Here is a 20,145-nt window from a genome sequence, read left to right on the forward strand (position 1 = left end):
GACTCTGGTTCTCACTGCAGTTTCTAGCTCACATTGAGGTCGATTCACGCCACATGCTGACCATTTCCCCGCACATACCTCGGTCAGCTGTGGAACATGCCATCTTAGGATTTCACATGGTGTCTAAAAATGATGGCCATCATGTGGAACATGTTTTGGTTGCAGTAACAATTGTAAAAGTGTTTAACAACTGTTAAAATTGTAAATGTTTGCCTAAATGTGTCGTTTCTTAATAAAACGCCCTTTGGTGGCGACGTGTGCAACTAATTTTTTCCCCCCTGAAACAAATTGCCATTACTTCATGAAGTCGTCCACAAAATTTCACAATTTTCTAATTACTGGTTTTTCACCTGTAGGCTACTTTAAAATAGGGTCTCTTTTAATTATGGATGCTCTGTATTTATTTAGCTGCAGTGAATTAATTTCATTGCACTTTTGTGTTTCACCCAGAAAGTAGTAATACGACAACTTTTAACACTTTTGGATATCAAGTGGTGGGAAACACCAATGTTATTAAATAGCCTCAAATGAACAAAAACAGATTGCAGGTTAAAAAATATATCAAGTGTGATTTTGACTAAGATATTAAGAAATATTATTGTAGAGAGATGTTATATTTTTTCCAGCCAAAAACAACACATCAAAGAAAGAGACTTTCTGGGTATCAGTGCCGAGATGAACTTGGGAAAGAAAAGATGTGGAGACAAACAATTTCTCTTTTCCAAGTTCATTTTTTCACCAATATACAGAAAGCCTTAAAAAATAAAGAATTTCAGCTACAGTGTGAAAAAAAACTCACTACAATGTTATTTAATATAATGATAAATCTCTTGACAATGATATATTTTCAAATCTTGTTTGGAATCATTGTAGTGAGTTTTTTTTTCACTGTAGCTGAAATTCTGCTTACTTGATAATTGATTTGGTAATACATTGCTGAATTAGTTATTCCATGTGGAACTATCTTTTATGGTGAATCATCTGTGGTCATAAGCTAAAATTAACTATTTGTTTCACCTTTGATTGTGTGCTTGTAGAAATTTTTTGGGTTGCAAGAGTAATGGCCCTCTTCACTCGTTTAACTACTATTTCATCTGTGGTTCAAAATCCTTGAAATAGACATATAACAAACATTCAAAACTGGAATATCCACCCTTTGACATCAAACCTTTCATTCAGTGAGGTTTTATTGTTGAGTAGATTTTTATGCTCAACCTTCAGAATACCTAATAACGGCGTTTAATTCGAAATAGTGTATGCTGAAGAAGTATCAAAACATATCTTGGTTCTCCCAGTCTTCAACTTTTGTTTCATTGAGGTTGCATCATCAACTTTGCAATGTTGTTACCTTATGTATCACTTGTAAAATGATATACAGTTATACAGGGTGTTCTGTTAATGGACCGACAAACTCTCAAAGGGTTGTTAGTAGGCATCAAGAGTAACAAAAATTGCAATGGAATTGAAATGCCTATGTCAACATAACCGAGTTTAGTTGTGGTAGTCCTTGAAGAATGGAAAGCTGCTTATATTTTGATTTCATTATAGAAGTTGTTTGTGTTAATACCCAACATTAGTTCACACAAGTATTAGGTACGATATTTTAGAGCAATTTTTGATAATTTCTTGAATCTTTAGATTTAGTCAGAAAAATAGTTTGATTTCATTCAATTAAAAAGCAGAATAATTAAATAACTACAGTAAAACCTTTCGCAGTTGCTTAGTATAATGCTTTGGCTCTCTTGGTAATTCATGTTAATTGCTATGAAGCAATCAGATCTTTCTAAATGGAAATAATATATGTATTTATATTTAATCATATATTAAATTTTTTTATGCAATGAAATGCAGTTAATTTTTCCCTGCAGAAATTAATTGAATCTTAGATAAAATGAAGGAAATGAGCCCCAAATAAGATTCTAAGTCAAGGAACTGGCATTTTTATCATGCCTAGATCAGAAACCACTTTGTGTTATTATAAAGTGCTCAGTAACAAAAGTGATGCTGTATAAACATGTGGAGGGATGAGGCGCCTATTCTTCCATTATTCATCTGACATTTTTTATGGTACTCGGCGCAAGTGTCTGCTATACTGTTCTAATTATTCATTAATAATATATTCAGGGGTGTCTGGATCAAATGTCCCTGATTTCAAACAGTGATTAAAAATCAGTAAAGCAAGGCTGTAGCGAGGGGAGACTTGGGGTTCTGCCCCCCCCCCAAAAGAAAAAGGGGAAAAATGATCGCCAAATCAATTGTCCTATCACTTTGGTCCCCCTTCGAACGATATTTCTAGCTGCAGGCCTGCAGTAATGTCACATACAGTGGTGATATTAGAAAAATTTAGTTGCTGAACTCTGAGAATTTGACAATAAATTTTCTGAAAGAGTCATTCATATGCTATCGGTGTTATGAGGAAAATGGTGTCACCTTAGGTGAATGTGCTAATTGTACTGTGGAGATGTTAACTCTCATCAACGGTGAACCAGATTTATAATCTGTAAGATCATGTTTTCAGATGAGGCAACATTCCATATGTCCAGCAGGGTTAATCACAATTGTGTCAAATTTAGGGCTCAGAAAATCCGGATACAATTTTTGAATTGGAAGAAAACAATCTGAAAATCAATGTGTAGTGTCTTATAACATGTGATATCATCATTGGGACATTTTTCATCTGGACAGCAAAAAAGAAAATATATAGAAGTGCACTGATTTTTCTTTTTTTTACAACACTTTTTGGGTACTGCTTTCTATTTATATACTTTTTCTTTCCAACTTCTAGGAAAGTGTCAGAACTATGCTTAGAAATAGACACATTTGAACCAGACACTTTGTATATATGGTTCAAACCCCACACATGAACTTTGGGGTAATATAAAGAAAGTCTAGCCCGCTAACAAAATTGAATATTATCATTATAACAAAGTTTTTTTGTCCTAGTGAACTTGTAATATCAAAATAATGTTAAAAACATCATACTAAAATGTCATATTTATGAATATCAAATATAATGAAGTTTTGGAAAGAATTTAATTTTTTTTGCATAGGATTGAGTCCCATAAAATCAAGTTCTTTCAGAAACTAGGTCTGAATGAGAAGTACTACTGATCTATTCCAGGAAAAGCTACGAGTGAGTGCTATCTATAACTAAATGGTTATCTCCCAGCTGTAGATAGCACTTGTTCTGTTCATTCCTAGAACGACTCTGAATGAAGAGAAATCAACAAAACCTCATTTTTGTTCAGCAGCATTTCTCAGTCTTTGTAAACCCCAGGACCATTAAAATGTCTAACAGTTTGATGGACCACTTACAGCAGTGATTCTTAAGCTTTTCCATCTGTAGCTCTCTAGAATAGTCTAGTTACCAGACTATTTTGATAATTATTTGTATAACAAAAATGACATTTTTTTTTTAAAAGAAAACATTTGTTGTCTATTTCTTCCATCTCTGGCTTTTTCGAGGTTAATATGTTCACTGGGGCAAAATACGGCCTTTAAAGCCAAATACACTCGAGTGCAAGATTAAGAGAATTAGCACATTGTTAAACTTCTCAAAAACTAGTGGACAGAAATTTTAATGAAATACACAGTTATAACACAGAAATGGATGTACCATACAAAAGTCATAGTACACATGCATAATTGTCAGTAAAGCTCATCATTGCGGAAATGTCAAAAATCCACGTAGCAAGATCAAACCGAAAAAGACTCTAATATGGAGTATGGTCCCCTCTCAGTCAGACAAGGTTGCACAGTATGAAGGCATACTGCACACGAGGCACTAGAGGAGTTCCTGAGGCAATCTGCCCCACTTCTGCAGCAACACAGTTTTCAGCTCTAAGATGGTTCTCAGAGGGGGATGGCGAGATGCAGTTGTCCTCCCAAGAGCATCCCAGACATGTTCTATAGGGTTTGGGTCTGGAGATCAGACAGATAATCGTTGAGCGAGTGTTGTCACCCATAAACAGAAAACAAAGGCCAACTGCACCTCTGAAAAGTCAAATATAGGGCTCTAAGATCTCCTCTCTATATTTCCTAGCAGTGTCAGGGATCCTCTGTCAAACACATGGAGGGATGTGTGGCCATCCAACATGATACCTGCCCAGACCATGACACCTTAACCACCTTAGTTGTCCATTTCCCTGATGTGGGAGGGATGGTATGTCCCAGGCCCTCTCTAGATGAGGATATGTCGAGAATCAGTGTCCAGGTGGAATCTTGACTTATCTGTGAAGACCACGGTGCTTCACTGAAGTCTGGTCCAGGGCTGATGATGTCTGCTGAAAATAGACACGATGTGCAAATTCTCTTAATTTTACACATGGGTGTATAAATGAACAACACTGATAAGATCAATATAAATATAACAGACTTGCTTTAGTTGATGCAGAGGCTAAACTTTTAATTAAGGTTTTTAGTTTATCAAATCCTATATCGTATGCTTATGGTATTATGTTTAACTTCACATATAATATATCATATTTTTACATTTGTTTTCAAGCTGATTAGATTTCTTGAACAGGCTGGATTTACCCTTCTGTCCATTAAAATATATCTATCACAAAATAGTAGTATAGTATTAGTATAGTTGTAGTAGTATAGTCGCAGAATAGTATCTACAGGTATTCTGTCACAAAAGTCGTTCTTTACTATCTGCAGTCTTGGGTATACACAAAAGGATCTAAAACCAATTAGCTATGGGCAATACTGCTTTCTTGTAGTGATACAAGTCGTAATAAAGCTGCAGCTATGTATGACCTTATAAGCTAAGCCTTAACCCTTAAAGCTGATTCAGAAATTTAAATGCAAGGCCCTATTTGCAGTATTTAATTTTTTTTTAAATTGAGCTTTGTGTAGCTCTGCTGAAAATAGTTTGCCTTTTTCAATTTTAATTATAAAATTGTAAAAACATTATATCTATTCTACAGGGCCGGACTTAAGCAGATGCAAAGGGTGCGGCTGCACCGGGCCGCTAAATTTTCAGGGCAGCAAAAGGGGATAAAAATGTTTTGATTACATTTTGACTTCAACTTCTTAGCAAAGCAATAGCTTAAAATTCAGTCCAAGATAGATTGATAACCGCTCACGCCCAGAGCTGTTGTGCAAGGCAACTTCCTCTCTTCACCACCTAGAAGGCTAGTCCAAGATAGAGAACCACTAAGGTTGAGGGACTGGATAGATAATTGGTGTTCTAGCCCTGAGAGCCCAAATCTTCAAGTGCCTGGGGGCGCACTTGCAATTTTTTCACTGGGAAGCGGACACTTTTGTCTATATTTATTGCCAAATGACTTTTTTTTATGACTACGAAGGAGTTTTACAGTCGTTCTCGGACACCAGAGTACCCTGGAGTATTGGAAAACCCCTGTTCAGAGGGGCCGTAATTTTTTTTGCACCGGGCCGCAAAATAGTTAAGCCCATCCCTGCTACTCTATGCAATAAAAATTTCACTGATTATTTTAAAAAGTAATCAGGCGGTAAAACATTTCACTGCCAGTGACGTACCACATGCTGAGATCTGTGCCAAGGGGTTAATTTCTAATTCTTCTGGCTGATTCAAAGCTTTGACCTATTTAATAACTTTTGCCAATGCTTTTTGTTCTTGCTAAGTATTGATAGATTTTTGTGGAATAGCAGTAGGAATAGAAGAATGCAATCAGCTGACAGATATAGCTTCTTCAAACACTTGCTGCTCTACTTTGCCAATATTGTTCCAGAATTTTAATAATCTCTAAACTTTTGCAGCAGCCTACATCTGACACAAATTATTCAAACAGTTCAGAAGAGCTAATGAAAATCTTTCTTCCTTATAGCTTGATATAAGTTGGGAAGGGTTTTTATTATAAATTTTTGTGCTTGGGTACATTTTGTAATAGATATTATATTGGTTTCTCTGAAGTTGACAGGTTTTTATTATCATCCTAGTTCTGTTGGAATAGAAGATCCAGTGTTTATTTTTGATGCAATAAATTTTATAGTTGAGTTTTACAGTGTATGAGTTTCTCTTCATCTTAGTACAGTGGTTCCCAATTGCTCTGCAAGAGTTTTCTTGGTGCTTCATGAAAAGCCTGAAAGAATAACCAGTATAATGATATTTGAAGCTGCCATGAAGGATGTGTCTGTAATTTTATCAAAGCAGTGGGCAAGTTTGGTACTGTGTGCATTGTTGTATTACTCTATCACCCCCAGCCAACAACTGATACGTGAATTAGTTGGTGGGCAAAGGTTGCAGTCAGACTGATTTCATATTGTTCCAAATATGTTTATTATGATTCAAGTCTGGGCTTCTAGATCATAAATGAAAAAGTTCACAAAATGAACTAGGCAGTTACCAAATGGGATCTGTGACAGGAATGGTTGTCCATAGCACAGATCCAACCTCTATGACCCTACATGTGCATTTGTACTTTTTTGGGAAAGAGGACACAAATGTGTTCAAATTAATTATTAAAAACGGCCACTTCATTAACCCTAAACTCATTTTTACATATTAATTTGACATTCCATGGGCACCACTGTCAAAGAGTATCTATAATTTTGTTCCTCTTCAGTTTACAGGAATGTGTGGGCGCTATATAGTCCATTGGTGGTTATGCTTGCAGTGAAGAGAAGGGTAGAAAGTATATATTCACATGGGAGAATATAGTTCCCACTTATCTGAGGTTATTGAGAATAGCATATATTAAATTTTCCAGTGCTGTCTATGATTTTGGGAAGATTGTTTAAAACTGACGCATTTGGCCAAACAATGATCTATGTCAGTGGTTCTCAACCTCTTTTGACTCGCGGAGCCCTTTTTCGCAAAAAATTCTATGGCGGAGCCCCATAGGCCCATTGCTTGGATTGCAGCTGTATAAAAGTGCATAGTAATGCCAGCTACATAGTGGTGGTGTTGGTTTATGCAAGAACTGATTTGACGAATGTGTATCTGAAGCTATATGGATTGTTATTCAGTCAAAAAACCAATTTTGCAAAAATGTAGCATAGACCATTATTCAACCAAGCGCTTCAACTAATATATAAAATTTAATACTAATTGATTAGAAAAAAGAATATTGGTTATCGTTATCAATGCTCCATAGCAACTGCATCAACATTTTGGCCCTATATTCTATTTCGAAGTTTTATTGTTTTGAAAGTTTCCTTGTCAAAGTGAATGTATGTTCATGCCATTGGTCTGTATTTTATTAAAATTATCTTCAATTTTGTTACTTGTCAAATTAAGAAATAAAGAAGTCATATATACTCTTTTGTAAAACAAAAAGAAAAGCACCATGGAGAAATTGACTGTTTTTATTGAAATAAAATGTGTGGAGCTCATACACAGATAATGAAATGATTAAAAATTCAAAGCCATAGGACCCATCAATGGCTAGCAATTGCACATTGAATGTTCAAATCAGTAATTGGTGAAACCCCCCCTCCCTGCTGGTGATGCATGCTTGTATACGTCCATGTAATGAGTGATAAAGATGCCTGATCTCATCTTGTGATACATTCTACCAGGCATTCATCAATTATTGCTTCAGATTTTCAACATTTTGGAGTCCCCAAATTTGGTGGCCTACCATTTCCCATACATGTTAAATTGGCGAAAGATCTGATGACTTTGATGGCCGAGGAAGAGTATCAACAGCATGGAGGCAGTCCAGAGATATGTGAACCATATGGGGCCTGGCATTATCTGGTTGGAAAATGGCCCCTGGATGACATGCCATGAAGGATAATGAATGCAACTGGCCGCAAGATGTCATCAACATATCGTTGAGCTGTTAAAATTGTACGCAGGAGGACTGGAGGCAACCCGCTGTCGTAAGAGATAGCACCCCACATTATCATACCAGGGGTAATGGCTGTATGGCTCTCTAAAACAAAGGCTGTTTGGGACTACTGTCTCCGGCCCCTCCACAAACGGGTCCGATTGTCATCTGCTCCAAGACTGAAGTGGGATTCATCACTGTGATGCCAGTCTGCTGGCAGCCATGATGAGACAACTCTGCAAATGTTGTGGGGTTAAAGGCAGATGTCTTAAAGGCTGCTGTGAGCGCAACCCTGCCTCAGCCAAGCACTGTGAGATGGTGGAAGGTACCACAGGTGGTATGGAAGAGTGAAGCATGTTGGATAGTGGACAATGATGCCGTTGGGGCAGTTCAGGCCTGTCACACAATCATCTGGTTTTGCCTCGCATTCTTGCACCTTGGTCTTCCAGAGCCTTCATTCCGCTGATGAGTTCCTTGCAGCAAGCATTGCATCCTTGCAGTGCCGTGTTCATTCTGTGCAGGTAGCGGTCTATTGCTCGGTATGACCAGCCAGCTTCCAGGGTGTCTACCATCACGGAATGAGAATAAGGTCACGGAAGTCCCAAAAAAGTCACAAAATTTGAGTTAAGAGACATATTTTTTTGATTCCCCAGAGATCTTTTTTTCCCTAAAATCTAGGCTTTGGAGAAGCTGTGGTATTCAATATCTTTTCTTCTCTCTGGTTTTATTCCTATTTTTTTGCCCAGGAGGGATGGATGGGTGAGTAGCAACAGAAAAGAGCAATCTGTAGCCGCCCTACAATGGGGCAGACATTATATGGGTGAGGCAAAAAACCTATTTGGACTGGATGAACAAAAAGAACTTTTTTTTCTTTACTTGTCCGGACCTTTCAACATCTGTAATATTCACCTAAAGCAGTGTTCTTACAATCGCGTGATAATTCCTAGAGGAGGAGGGGGCAACTGTAATAGACCATGGTAATAGGGAGTCCTCTTGGGAACAATATTAGTTTTCCATAGAAAAGACATGACCTTCCCCTCACATCATGGAGCAGGGCTATTGGATCTTTGGCACGTCCTCAAGCTAGAGTTTTCACTGGGTGGGGGGCTCTGCAGTGTATTTACAGCATGAAAAACAATAATGGTGATTGTCCCAGGCCTCTTGTGGGGGCAAAGTGAGAGGGCACAAATTTTTTCCCCTGCAAAGGAAAAAAAATTATTTTTTAAAATTATTATTAGTTTTTTTCTTTATTTTTTGATCGCATCGATCTTTACTGACTAGCTTTAGTGAACAACAAAATTGTACAGTATATGCATGCAACAGAACAAGAGCGTTCAATAGAAGACAGACATCAGACTTGTTTGTCATAAATTGTGTTGCGACATAACATTTAGGTGAATTTAAAGGAGTACCACATTGTTTCCAAAAGTGTGTGTCGGTTCCTAAGAGTGTTGTGGTGAGCTGAAAATATTGATTTGTGCACCTATTTATGCTTTAAAGTGGTTCTTTAATATGGTGAAAATATGTACCAAACTTTTTGGGAAGCCGTTGATGAACCATGAATTATATGCAAGGGATGCGAATGACAAGAGAACCATTGGAATACGGTGAAAAGCTTGACCAACAATTAGGCATGACAATAGAGCAGATAACAAGCGTCTGATATTGTACTTCGAAAAATGTGAATAAGAAAAGGAATATGTGAAATCTGTTCTTCTGAAGGGTCCTTGGTTGGTCTAGTAAGTGTTTTTCAACTGCCGGGTCCCAGCATCTGCCAAACCGTGCTGTGAGTGGTTTATTGTTTCATTTTTACCCATTTTATTTTCCATTACTCTTGTATATGCCCAGGCCTTCCAATCAAGAAAAATAAATCAACCGTGTCACAGGATTCCAAAGGTTGAGAACCACTGGTCTAGTGGTCCCACATCCTGCAGTAGGGCTTCCTAAGCTGAGATTTCATCCCACGGAGCTTGCTTTGGAAAGTTTTGTCATAGGTGGCTAAGAAATTCTGATAAGACAAAAACATTGATGAGGGGTTGGGGATCTAGGGTTGCCAGATGTGCATATATACGACCCACAAAGGCGTATGCAGGAATGAATTGCATTGAATATTTGTGATCATCTACCCCAGTAGCACACTATGCCGTTAGTATATCGGACCGGTCAGTCTGATATACTAACAATATAGTGTGCTACTGGGGCGGAGGGCTTAGGCGATCTCACCAAGCTGGATTAAGCTTAGGGTGGGCATACGGGGGGGGGGGGGGGGAGGACAATAAAGACGATTGCCGCCCCTCCCCATTAAAAAAAATTATTGGCTTAGGTAGAAGAGCAGAAGGTAGACATTAGCATACCCTCCCCTTGTTAGGGAAACAACCTGTATCCATTTATGCTTTTGCGGGGGGGGGGGGGGGGCTCATGTGGCTTGAACTTTTAATGTCCAGTTTCTATGGGGTGTTGTATTTAAATCAACTTTAAATGTAAAAGTTTTTAAAAATAAAAAATTCAAGCTTTTTTTTTGTAAATTCACTTGCATTCCCTCTTTCATCAAGACCCTCTATTTTATTAACCCAAACCCCCCAGGTGGTCGCTACTCATATCAGTGGTTCTCAAACTGTAAGAAAACAGTCCAGTATGGCTAATTTTGTCAAATGCAGGGCTCCCGATCGTTTTACTTTTTGGTAAAATTTCCCACTTTTGTCCTACTTTTCCTACTTTTTTAATGAAATCCTATCAAAAAAATTTGTATAATTGATTTTAATTGAGGAGGGAATCATGGACATAGTGCCAAATAATAAAAATGTAGTAGATTGCAATTAATGATTCTGCCAAAGTAGGAATTGTATTGTTTTAAGTTTATTTGGGGGGCGGGATATATGTGGACCATTTGGTGGTTTAGTAATTTTTCATTTGCGTAGTTATGAGGGTTCTACTAGTAGAGTAGTCGTTAAAACTTCTGCCTGGTTTAAAAAAAATAATTTTGTATTTACTACTTGTCATGGTCAGTAACTAACATTCATCGTTAAGTATTATGGTGCATGTTTTGTGTATAGGTGAAACAACAGTTTGTATAACAAAGCAGTTGGGTAAATAGACCTATTCTAGGTTTTATGACTTTGATGATACCCATTAGCATTCAATCGTCTTCTGTATTTTTAGGGCATGCAGAGGCGCAAACAATGTTTACAATGCTCACGTACAGAGCTAGAAATGAAAGTGTTTCATTTGTCAAAATGATTACACTACTTTAGTGCACACCAACTCCAGTCATATATCACCATACGGCAAATTCCAACCAGGGAAGTTGGGTGGGAAATGAAGGCTCCATCTATCGGTGGTCGCCTCAGGCTTGATAGGTACAGAACTTACTTCTGATGTTCTTTTGTGGATTTGAACCTGTGAACCTTGATGGTAACTTTCATCGTGGAAGACAAGCATCTTATCACTGTGCCACTCGGGCAAAATGATTACACTGGCATTGAACACTAAAATTTAAATAAATTTTTTTTGGACTACAAAAAAAATGTCAAAAAGGGATGGACAATACAGCAAAATCTGGTCCACTTTGACTTATTTATATTGGACCTTTTGTACACATTTTGCACTATGCTTTTGGTAGTGGTATCGAAAGAGCGTCATTCTTAAATAACTTGCATATTTTTATAATTTGTTGTGTGTATTGTCCAAGAGAGTTGACAGACTGGACTGTGGAAGACTCCCAAAAAAGAAATGTAATATATTGTGAGGAGAGCAGAACAGAATTATCTGTGGTTGCTAAGACCCTATTTTGGCAAAAAATTGTTTTTGTAACCAAGTCATTTCTGTCATTTTGCTTTGGCTTGAGTCAATGTTACAGGATACTCAAATAGTGCTATGAAACACAAATTAATTTTAAAATTAAAAGAAAAATGCTAGGGTTTTTTTTATTATTATGCTATGATTATGTTGTTTAAGAGGGGGTACCTTTCCCCATCCTACTTTTACTAATTTTTTGAGTGGGAGCCCTGCGAATGAGAAAAGTTCACAGAATTTTGCTTTTGGTATTTGGTTGACACCTTGGCTTCATGCATCCTGACTATCCAACCACGTTTGAAGTTGTCCAATTGGCTATAAGGTCTTCGACAACATCATAACGGCAGTGTTGGTCATGTCTCCAGGGAACTGCAATGCCGACAATGAGAAAAGATAAACCGTCTGCAATTTTTACCTGTTTTATACAATGCTAGTTACACAGTAGGAATGCACACTATGACCGGAGTTTAAATTTTGAATTTTGAGAAATGATAACATTCATTTCCAATGAATGTTATCATTTTCATACTTGGCATAAAGGAATTTGCATGTAAAATTTTGAGATGATCGGATAATTTTTTAGGAGCGCTTTAATTTTTTTTGCAAGAGAGTATATATATATATATACACGGTTTTTCACTTTGATATAGAGTTATAGATTCAGACAAACATTCAATCCAGTATATAGTTAAACTTCTTTTGCTGACACTGGTAGGACAAAAAATACGTCCGTAAAAGATGGTTGACCATAAAAAATGAGTAATATGAAGTGCGCTTGAATTCAACTACTTTGCACTTTAAAACGAATACTTCACACTTAGCAATAAATTCTTTGCACTTATATTTGAAGTGCAAAGTATCTTCGTTTTATAGTGGATGCATCCAAACTAAAATGCAGCTTACTTCATTGCTTTAAAATTCATATATTTAACTACAACCTAATTAAGAGTCCACTAGTTACAATTATTTAATAATTATAACTTGGTAATTAACTAATGAATTAATCAACCACTATAATTAATTTACTCTGAGTAGTAAAAGCCTGTTTTTAAATAATCAATTTACCAACATGAACTTATTGTTCTGACACTTATCAATTAATAATAATAATTCATTAATAATTAACTGATCGTACATTGTCATGTTTTGATATAAATTTTGTGTCATTTTTTATGACATGTACTATTACTATTGCACTAGTAATCAGAGGGGTTTAGAGGTTGCTCCCTACCATGAACGTAGTGAGATGGGGGTACGAGCCACATTGTAGAGAAGCTGCTACAACTCTCATTATAGTGATTATCACAAAAAAAAAGACCTTCACTTTGTAATTTCGGTCTTTTGATTGGTTGTGATGTGCAAGGAACAAAAAATTCATATGGAAATCTTAATTGTCAATGTTTGGGAGATTTTTCTTTTATAAAATGAAAGCATTTCAAATAGCCATGTCTAGAAAGTAGCGAAAAATTGTTATATCATACTTCTGTCTTTTTCGAGTTGTTGGTTAACAAACCAGTGCCCGATCAATTCAATCAACTCCACCTATCTTCAGGTTATAATCTGTAACTACAGCTGGACTTATGACCACCTTATCAGTCTCATAACAGTTGGCAGTATGGATTGAGGTGAGAAGTGACATTTTTTTTGTTGCTCCATCTCAACGCAATAATTTTTACATGTTGGAAAGTAGCGATTTCTCTTTTTTTAAAGTAAGTTTATTGGAATTCTCTGGCAAATGGTAGCGATTAGGACAAAAAGTTCAATATACATCAGTTTTTGTTTTTGAATCCTGCTAATTCTGGTGACAGATAGGAATTGTCAGCCATTACACAATAACCTTTTCCCAAAAAAAGGTTCAACGAGAGTCATCACTGTTTTTGTTGCAACTCCATATTGCTCATAATTTTCATCAAAAATTGTACCATTTTCTGTATATATGATCATGTTATATATTTTAAATATACCAATTCAGCTTCAGCAAGTACAAACAGTTTGATTCCAAAATAGGCTCTTTTCAAGGGTATGTGCTGTACCCATGATAGTCTGCCTTTGAGAGCATCAAACTTTCATCTATACTGATATCCTTTTTGAGTTTGTATGCACTTGAAAACGTCTTTGTTAGGTCTGAAAAAAATTTTCCATTTGGATGCAACTTGTCATCAAATGTACTATTGTCAGAAAAATGTAGAAATTTCATGATCAACTGGAAATGATTTTGACTTATAATGTTTCCCAAAATTGGACTTTCGATCAATTTTTTCTTGGGCCAGTATAGCGTAACATCAGATGTTAGTTGTTCCTTGTAAAATAAGTAGACCTAAAAAGACACATATTTCTTCTGGATTGGTTGGGTGCCAGAACTTTGTTCTTGATTTGTCTTTCCCAGGATATTGCTTAATGTATTCTTCCACAAAATGGTTAGTTTCCATCACAATATGAAGCATTAAACTGTTCATCAAAAAAAAAACAAAGAAAAAACAAAAGTGGATCAGAAATATTTGGGATATTATCTTTTGGCTGTCCCAAAAATATAAAGCGTGGAGGTGCAGTTGGTATGTTTTTCATATAAAAGACGTATCCATTGTCGTGCTGCTTGCAAGAAATTGTCATCGCTATCTAAAGCCTCTTCATATGATAGAATATTGGATTCCAATTGGTTTTATCCGAAGGATGACAGAAAATAGTAATCCGATTCACTTTCACTTTAAGACATATTCATTCTGGGAAAAAAATTCGAAAACTGTTACACACACAACGCAAAATAGAAAAACAGCAGAGGGAAAAACAAAAACAATCTCACAACCTAATCAAATACGCTCTGAGTGACAACTTGTCATCAAATGTACAGATTTTTATTACCATCTCACAGTAACATCCCCCCTTCTCTATTCCAAGACATGAATGAGTATGTCTTGAGAAAACCCCTGTTCAAGATCAATTTGTTGTATTCCAGAGCAGTGGGCATAGTTATATAGCTAGCCACAAATTAGAGAAAGAAATTTTGTAAAGACATAAGTATCCCCAAGAATGACGTCACTCTCCATACAAAAGTTTTTAATTCAGGCTGATGCGAAGATATATTTTTGGAAAGAGAGAAAATTCAACTCCCCCTGCGGGGAATCGAACCCACGTCCTTTCACTTTCCGGGTGAACGCCCTAGACCACTAGACTACAGAAGGAACGAATATCTCAATCGTTCCTTGAAACTCGTGTGCACTGAACGGGACTGTCCTACCATGATTAAACCATGGTAGGACATGCAAATGATTAGTATTATAGAGAACATACGGCACATACCATTTTACATTGTCTGCAGCAGCAGGGCGTTTTTGCAAGGTATTCATTGCTGCCATTACTTTTGACTATACCACAGGCGTCTGCAGCTTCAATGGGATGGGGACAAACAAATGGCATGATATTGTCTTTTCAGACAAATCTAAATTTTTCTTGCAACACCATGATGTTTGTATTCAAATCTGGTGGCACTGGGGGCTGACAGACTATACGTAACTCCTGCATTATGTCATACTGGTCTGTCATGTGACATTATGGTTTGAGATGCCATTAGACTTTAGTTTTATACTTGTCTAGTATGCATTGATACACTCAACATCTAGGACGTTTTAGAGCCTTTTGTTCTTTCTTTTAAAGCTTGTCTGCAAGCAACTTTTAACAGATCAGTGAGTGACCACACATGGCACACAACATTCAGCAACTCTTCATTCCCCACCAGGTCATACAGTTGCTTTGGGCCTCCCCCAATACATCACCTGTTGAATAACTCTGGTTCATGATTGGCAAATGAATAGCTCAGCAATTACCACCCATGATTACACCAGATGAATTTTTGCAACGTGTGCAAGTAGCGTAGACTGATATACCCCATGCACATATATAAAGTGCTTTTCTTTCAATGTGGAGGTGTGTAGCAGCAGTTATTGCTAGTCATGTAGTGGCCACACAAAACATTGATTTCTAAGTTTTATGCAAGTTAAATGAAGCTGTAATTGTAATTTCACCCTTGTACATTATGGTATTAGTCCAATAAATATTTTATCACTTTGATATCTCTTGTCGTTCATGGTGGTGCATTTTGCATGGCCAGCAGTGTAAAAGAAGGTGATCATTCTTAATAGCTTCATGAACTCAGATAGTTTATTGAGTTCAACAAGAAAAGGCTTTTTTATTATGTTGCTTTCCATTTTGAAAAGCTACTTTTTAGTGAACTCTGAGATTAGAGTGTTTCAACTATCATTTCATTGTCTCATTTAAATTCTGAAGTAACACCAATTTTGTTATTAGAACTATACCATCTTTAATTTTCTGTTTTTCATGATTAATATTTTAGTCAAACTTTGGGACAAATCTCATGCTTTGCAATTTTTAAAATTAATTTTTTTGAAATGATTTTATTGCAAAAATGTGTGAAGTGAGGTCACGTAAAACAGGCATACCTGTACTAAGCAGCAACAAGAACAAAAGAATGGTATGAATTAACAGATAATGATTTCTTCAAAAACTTGTAACCATTTCTTTGCAGTATTAATTTTGGGATTGGATTATATCTCAATGTTTTGCCTGTATCTGTGGCTCACACTGTAAGCAAGAAAGAAACCTGTTCTAAGCACGATAATTTTGTTCTTTAGATAGGTGTTATGGTTTTCTTCTTTAAGATAAGTATTTCTCCAGCTATCCATTCTTCATACTTGAACTACTTAAGCTTGACCATTGCTGGACAGTGATTGCTCTGCATAAAGAGCAGGGCTCTACGTTGGGACCTTTTGTAGACCTCAGACCAGACTTTCACTGGCCCCTTTATGATGAATTTATAGCGTGAGAAAATAAAAAAAAAATGATGAGAATCTTCCCAGGGCTGGAGCCCTGTCAGCCCACCCTTGTGGGGACCATGATAGAGAGCAATGATGAGTCTTGTTAAGCAAATGTGTAAATTTTTAAGGAAATTGGTCAAAGCTCAATAATTTGTATGAAGAGTATACATACACAAATTAAAGAATGGAGGAGGGGGGAGCTCTGGGTAGGAACTCAAATGACCGAAATTAACTGAGTTTTTGAAACTGCAACATTTCTATGAATAAATATTTTATTCTGTAGTTTTTCTTAAAATACTTTATAGAAAGCACCTATTTGCTTATTTAAAAGGTGGTAAATTATGGTATTTTATTTTTTCCGTACAGCTCCCAGCTTACCTCATTTGTCAAACTGTGCTGAAGTGTTTAAAAGAAGAGATGACTATTTCTCTTTCCATGATATGTGATGCTTTGCTTTTTGCAATCTCTCGTACTTTGCTTTAATTGGAATGATTTCTCATTTACAAAATGATAATCATTAGCAATGAACACTTCTGATTGGAAACCATCATTTGTGACACATAATGCCAAATTTTAATTGCACATTTATTATAATATAGTGACCTTATTTTAACAGGTATTTTAAATTGTGGACAGATTTTCATTTGTCTTGCACCTTCTACATAATTTATTCTGATAATTTCATAATATGTACATATATATCTATAGTTTGAGCTGAAAAAAAGTTGGTGTTTTTCGAATTGTGATCAAACTAAATATAAGATATCATAGGCATTTTTTCTAATCAAAGAATTATATCACCCATAATAGGTCTAATGAATAAAGTGATAAAAATTCTTGTGTATTGTTGTTTGTTTATCAAATATAGTTTGTTGCTCATCTCAATGGACACTTTGATGTAGGCTGCTTTTGCTTTTGCTGCATGTTTCATATACGCTTTTAAATTATTGATGCATGTAAATTGAGTCAGGTATGTTGACATCATTTATAGAAATTGTGAACCTAAACCTTGGTTTATCCTAGCTGTATATTCATTTTTCAGGCAATGCAGGTGAACATATCACAAATTGAGGAACCTGTCTGTAAACACTTGACATCTGTAATAAAAACTGCACCCCATGTCAAGTCATCCAATCCAGAAGAACATTTTCAAGTGGAAATAAATACAGATTCACAGGTATATATATATATTTTTTTAATGCAGGTAAATTTGATTAATATGAGAAATGAAAAAAATCTAGAGACGTACACAAATATACAAACATATGTTCATGTTGCAGTCATTACTTGTAAATAAAATTGGTAAAATAATAAAAACTGTGACATCACACAATATGCTATTTCAAAGTTTGAATTAACCCATGAATGCCGGTTGGTAAGAAAATTTGCCATTCTAAATTTTAAAGTTTTTTATTTGCCAATGAATGGTGGAAGTGGTTCCACACATTATTTTTTGTTTTTAAAAAAATTAGAGTTGTCGTTAATTGGTTAATATGAGAAAAAATTGAGTAGTAGGTGAAAAACACATGAATACAACATCTTTATCTTTATCACTTCTTATTAGATTTGTGATCAATTATGACAAATAACAAAAAGAAGTATGCACTTTGGGACTGGATTTCAGAACTTCTTGCAATGCTTAAAAAATTTTATTTTTGATTTTTACAGTGCAAATTCTATAAAATCATTTTGTGTCAATATGGTGCTTGAACAGTACCTAATACCCTAAGATTCTCTTCAGAGATAATTCTCAGATTAGCACATTTGACTCGACTGTGAACGGTTCACGGAACCTTTCCCCCGATATTTCGCCTCTGACATTTCGTCCCCGGTAAATTTGGCCCCCGGAAATTTTGCCCCTGACATCTCACCCCGGTACATTTAGTCCCCAGGAATTTCGCCTACCCTAACCATATCAGTGACCATATGAGTGACTCAGTGAGTAATCAAGTAAATCGTAAATTTATGTCTGATATTTCGCCTGCCCTGATCGCATGCGTGGCTGTGAGTGAACATATGAATGATGGTACAAGTGACCAAGTGAGTGACCACATGAGTGATCAAGTGAGTTGGACATTTATTCGTGACATTTTGCTTCCCTGATCGCATGAGTGACCAAGTGAGTGAATATATGAGTGATCGAGTGAATTGAAAATTTACCCCCGGACATTTCACCTGCCCTGACCGCACGCGTGACCGTATGAGTGAACATATGAATGATGGTACGAGTGACCCAGTCAGTAATCAAGTGAATCGGAAATTTACCCCCTAACATTTCGCCTGCCCTGATCGTACGTGTGACCATATGAATGATGGTACAAGTGACCAAGTGAGTGACCACATGAGTGATCAAGTGTGAGTTGGACATTTACTCGTGACATTTTGCTTCCTCTGACTGCATGAGTGACCAAGTGAGTCACTCAATCGTTCACTCAATACATGAGTGATCGAGTGAATTGAAAATGAAATGAAATAAATAAATGAAAATTTATCCCTCAGGCATTTCAATCATCGGACGGTCAATGCCTCGATAACTCACTTGATCACTCATACAGTTAATCACTTGGTCGCTCATGTGGTCATTCACTTGGTCACTCATACGTTCATTCGGTCAGTCACTCGGTCACTCATATGGTTAATTACTTAGTCTCTCCTTTGGTCACTCATATGCTCAATCACTCAGTCACTCACTTGGAAAATTACACAAGATTTAATCGGTCACTCATTCACTCAAACGTTCTATCGCTCAGTAACTCCCTTGGTCACTCACACGGTCAATCCCTTGATCACTCACTTGATCGCTCATATGGTCATTCATTTGGTCACTCATACGGCCATTTGTTCAGTCACGTGGTCACTCATATGATCATTCACTCATAAAATCGATTGCACACTAGTTGATACGGTCACTCACGTGGTGAGTCATTCTGCCACTCGCTTAGTCATTCGTACGGTCACTAACGCACTCCTACAATCCATTTCACACTCACTTGGTCACTCATACAGTCAATCACTCATACGGTCGCTCATACGTTCAGGGCAAGTGAAATGTCAGGTGTGCATTTTTCCTGGGCCAAACGCACTGAGGCGAAATGTCAGGGGTGAAATTTCTGGGGGCCAAATGTAATGGGGACGAAACGTTCCAGAGGCGAGATGTCGGGGGCGAAAGTTCTGGATCTCCTGTGAACAGAGAGGAGGATGGAATCTAGACATCTTGCCCTCCCCAAGACAAGTATTATTTTGCTTTCTCTCTCCCAGCTCTATATATGGTTTATTGTTCTTCACGAGGAAGCATTTTTATGAGTAAATAATGTGTGTGTAAGCTGAGCGATAACTTTATTCTATTTTATTACAGACAATATTTACACAGACTCATTCTCGGCATGTTATTTGCTCTCGTTGCTACCTTCCTGCAACATAATAACTTCATGTTTTTCTGGTTGCCAGATACGTAACAATTCTCCCACACTGAATTAAGTGATGATTAATAATACAATTGAAAATTATACACGAAAATCAACATTTGGTAATGAATAGTCACAAGTTCAACCTTTTCACTGGTTTTCTGGTGCATGCTGAGTGTTTCAGTTGAGTAGTTTGAGCTGGAGGAAAAACAGTTGTTGATCAAGGAGTTTCACTTGATGCCTCTACTGAAACAGTGCAAATTTCTACTATAGATGAAATCTTGTGTTGACAAACTGCAGAAATCTCTTGTTAACTTACATGATCACTAAAAGTGACTTCTTCTAAGGGAAGTGCCTCAT

General features: G+C 36.6%; 1 protein-coding gene across 5 annotated transcripts in view; it reads left to right on the forward strand.

Moving 5' to 3' along the window:
• Wnk (Wnk kinase) overlaps positions 1-20,145 on the forward strand; it is a 375,788-nt gene that overhangs the window by 304,614 nt on the left and 51,029 nt on the right. For all 5 annotated transcript variants that reach the window (XM_089253910.1, XM_089253912.1, XM_089253913.1 and 2 more), the window contains one exon: positions 17,424-17,558. In XM_089253910.1, coding sequence (XP_089110036.1) covers positions 17,424-17,558 — 135 coding nt within the window. The remainder of the gene's footprint in view (positions 1-17,423; positions 17,559-20,145) is intronic.

This window comes from Pholcus phalangioides, unplaced genomic scaffold, assembly GCF_987345545.1.
Source record: "Pholcus phalangioides strain wild (caught in Gottingen) unplaced genomic scaffold, Ppha-v1.0 ptg000039l_1, whole genome shotgun sequence".
NCBI classification, from domain to species: Eukaryota; Metazoa; Arthropoda; class Arachnida; order Araneae; family Pholcidae; genus Pholcus; species Pholcus phalangioides.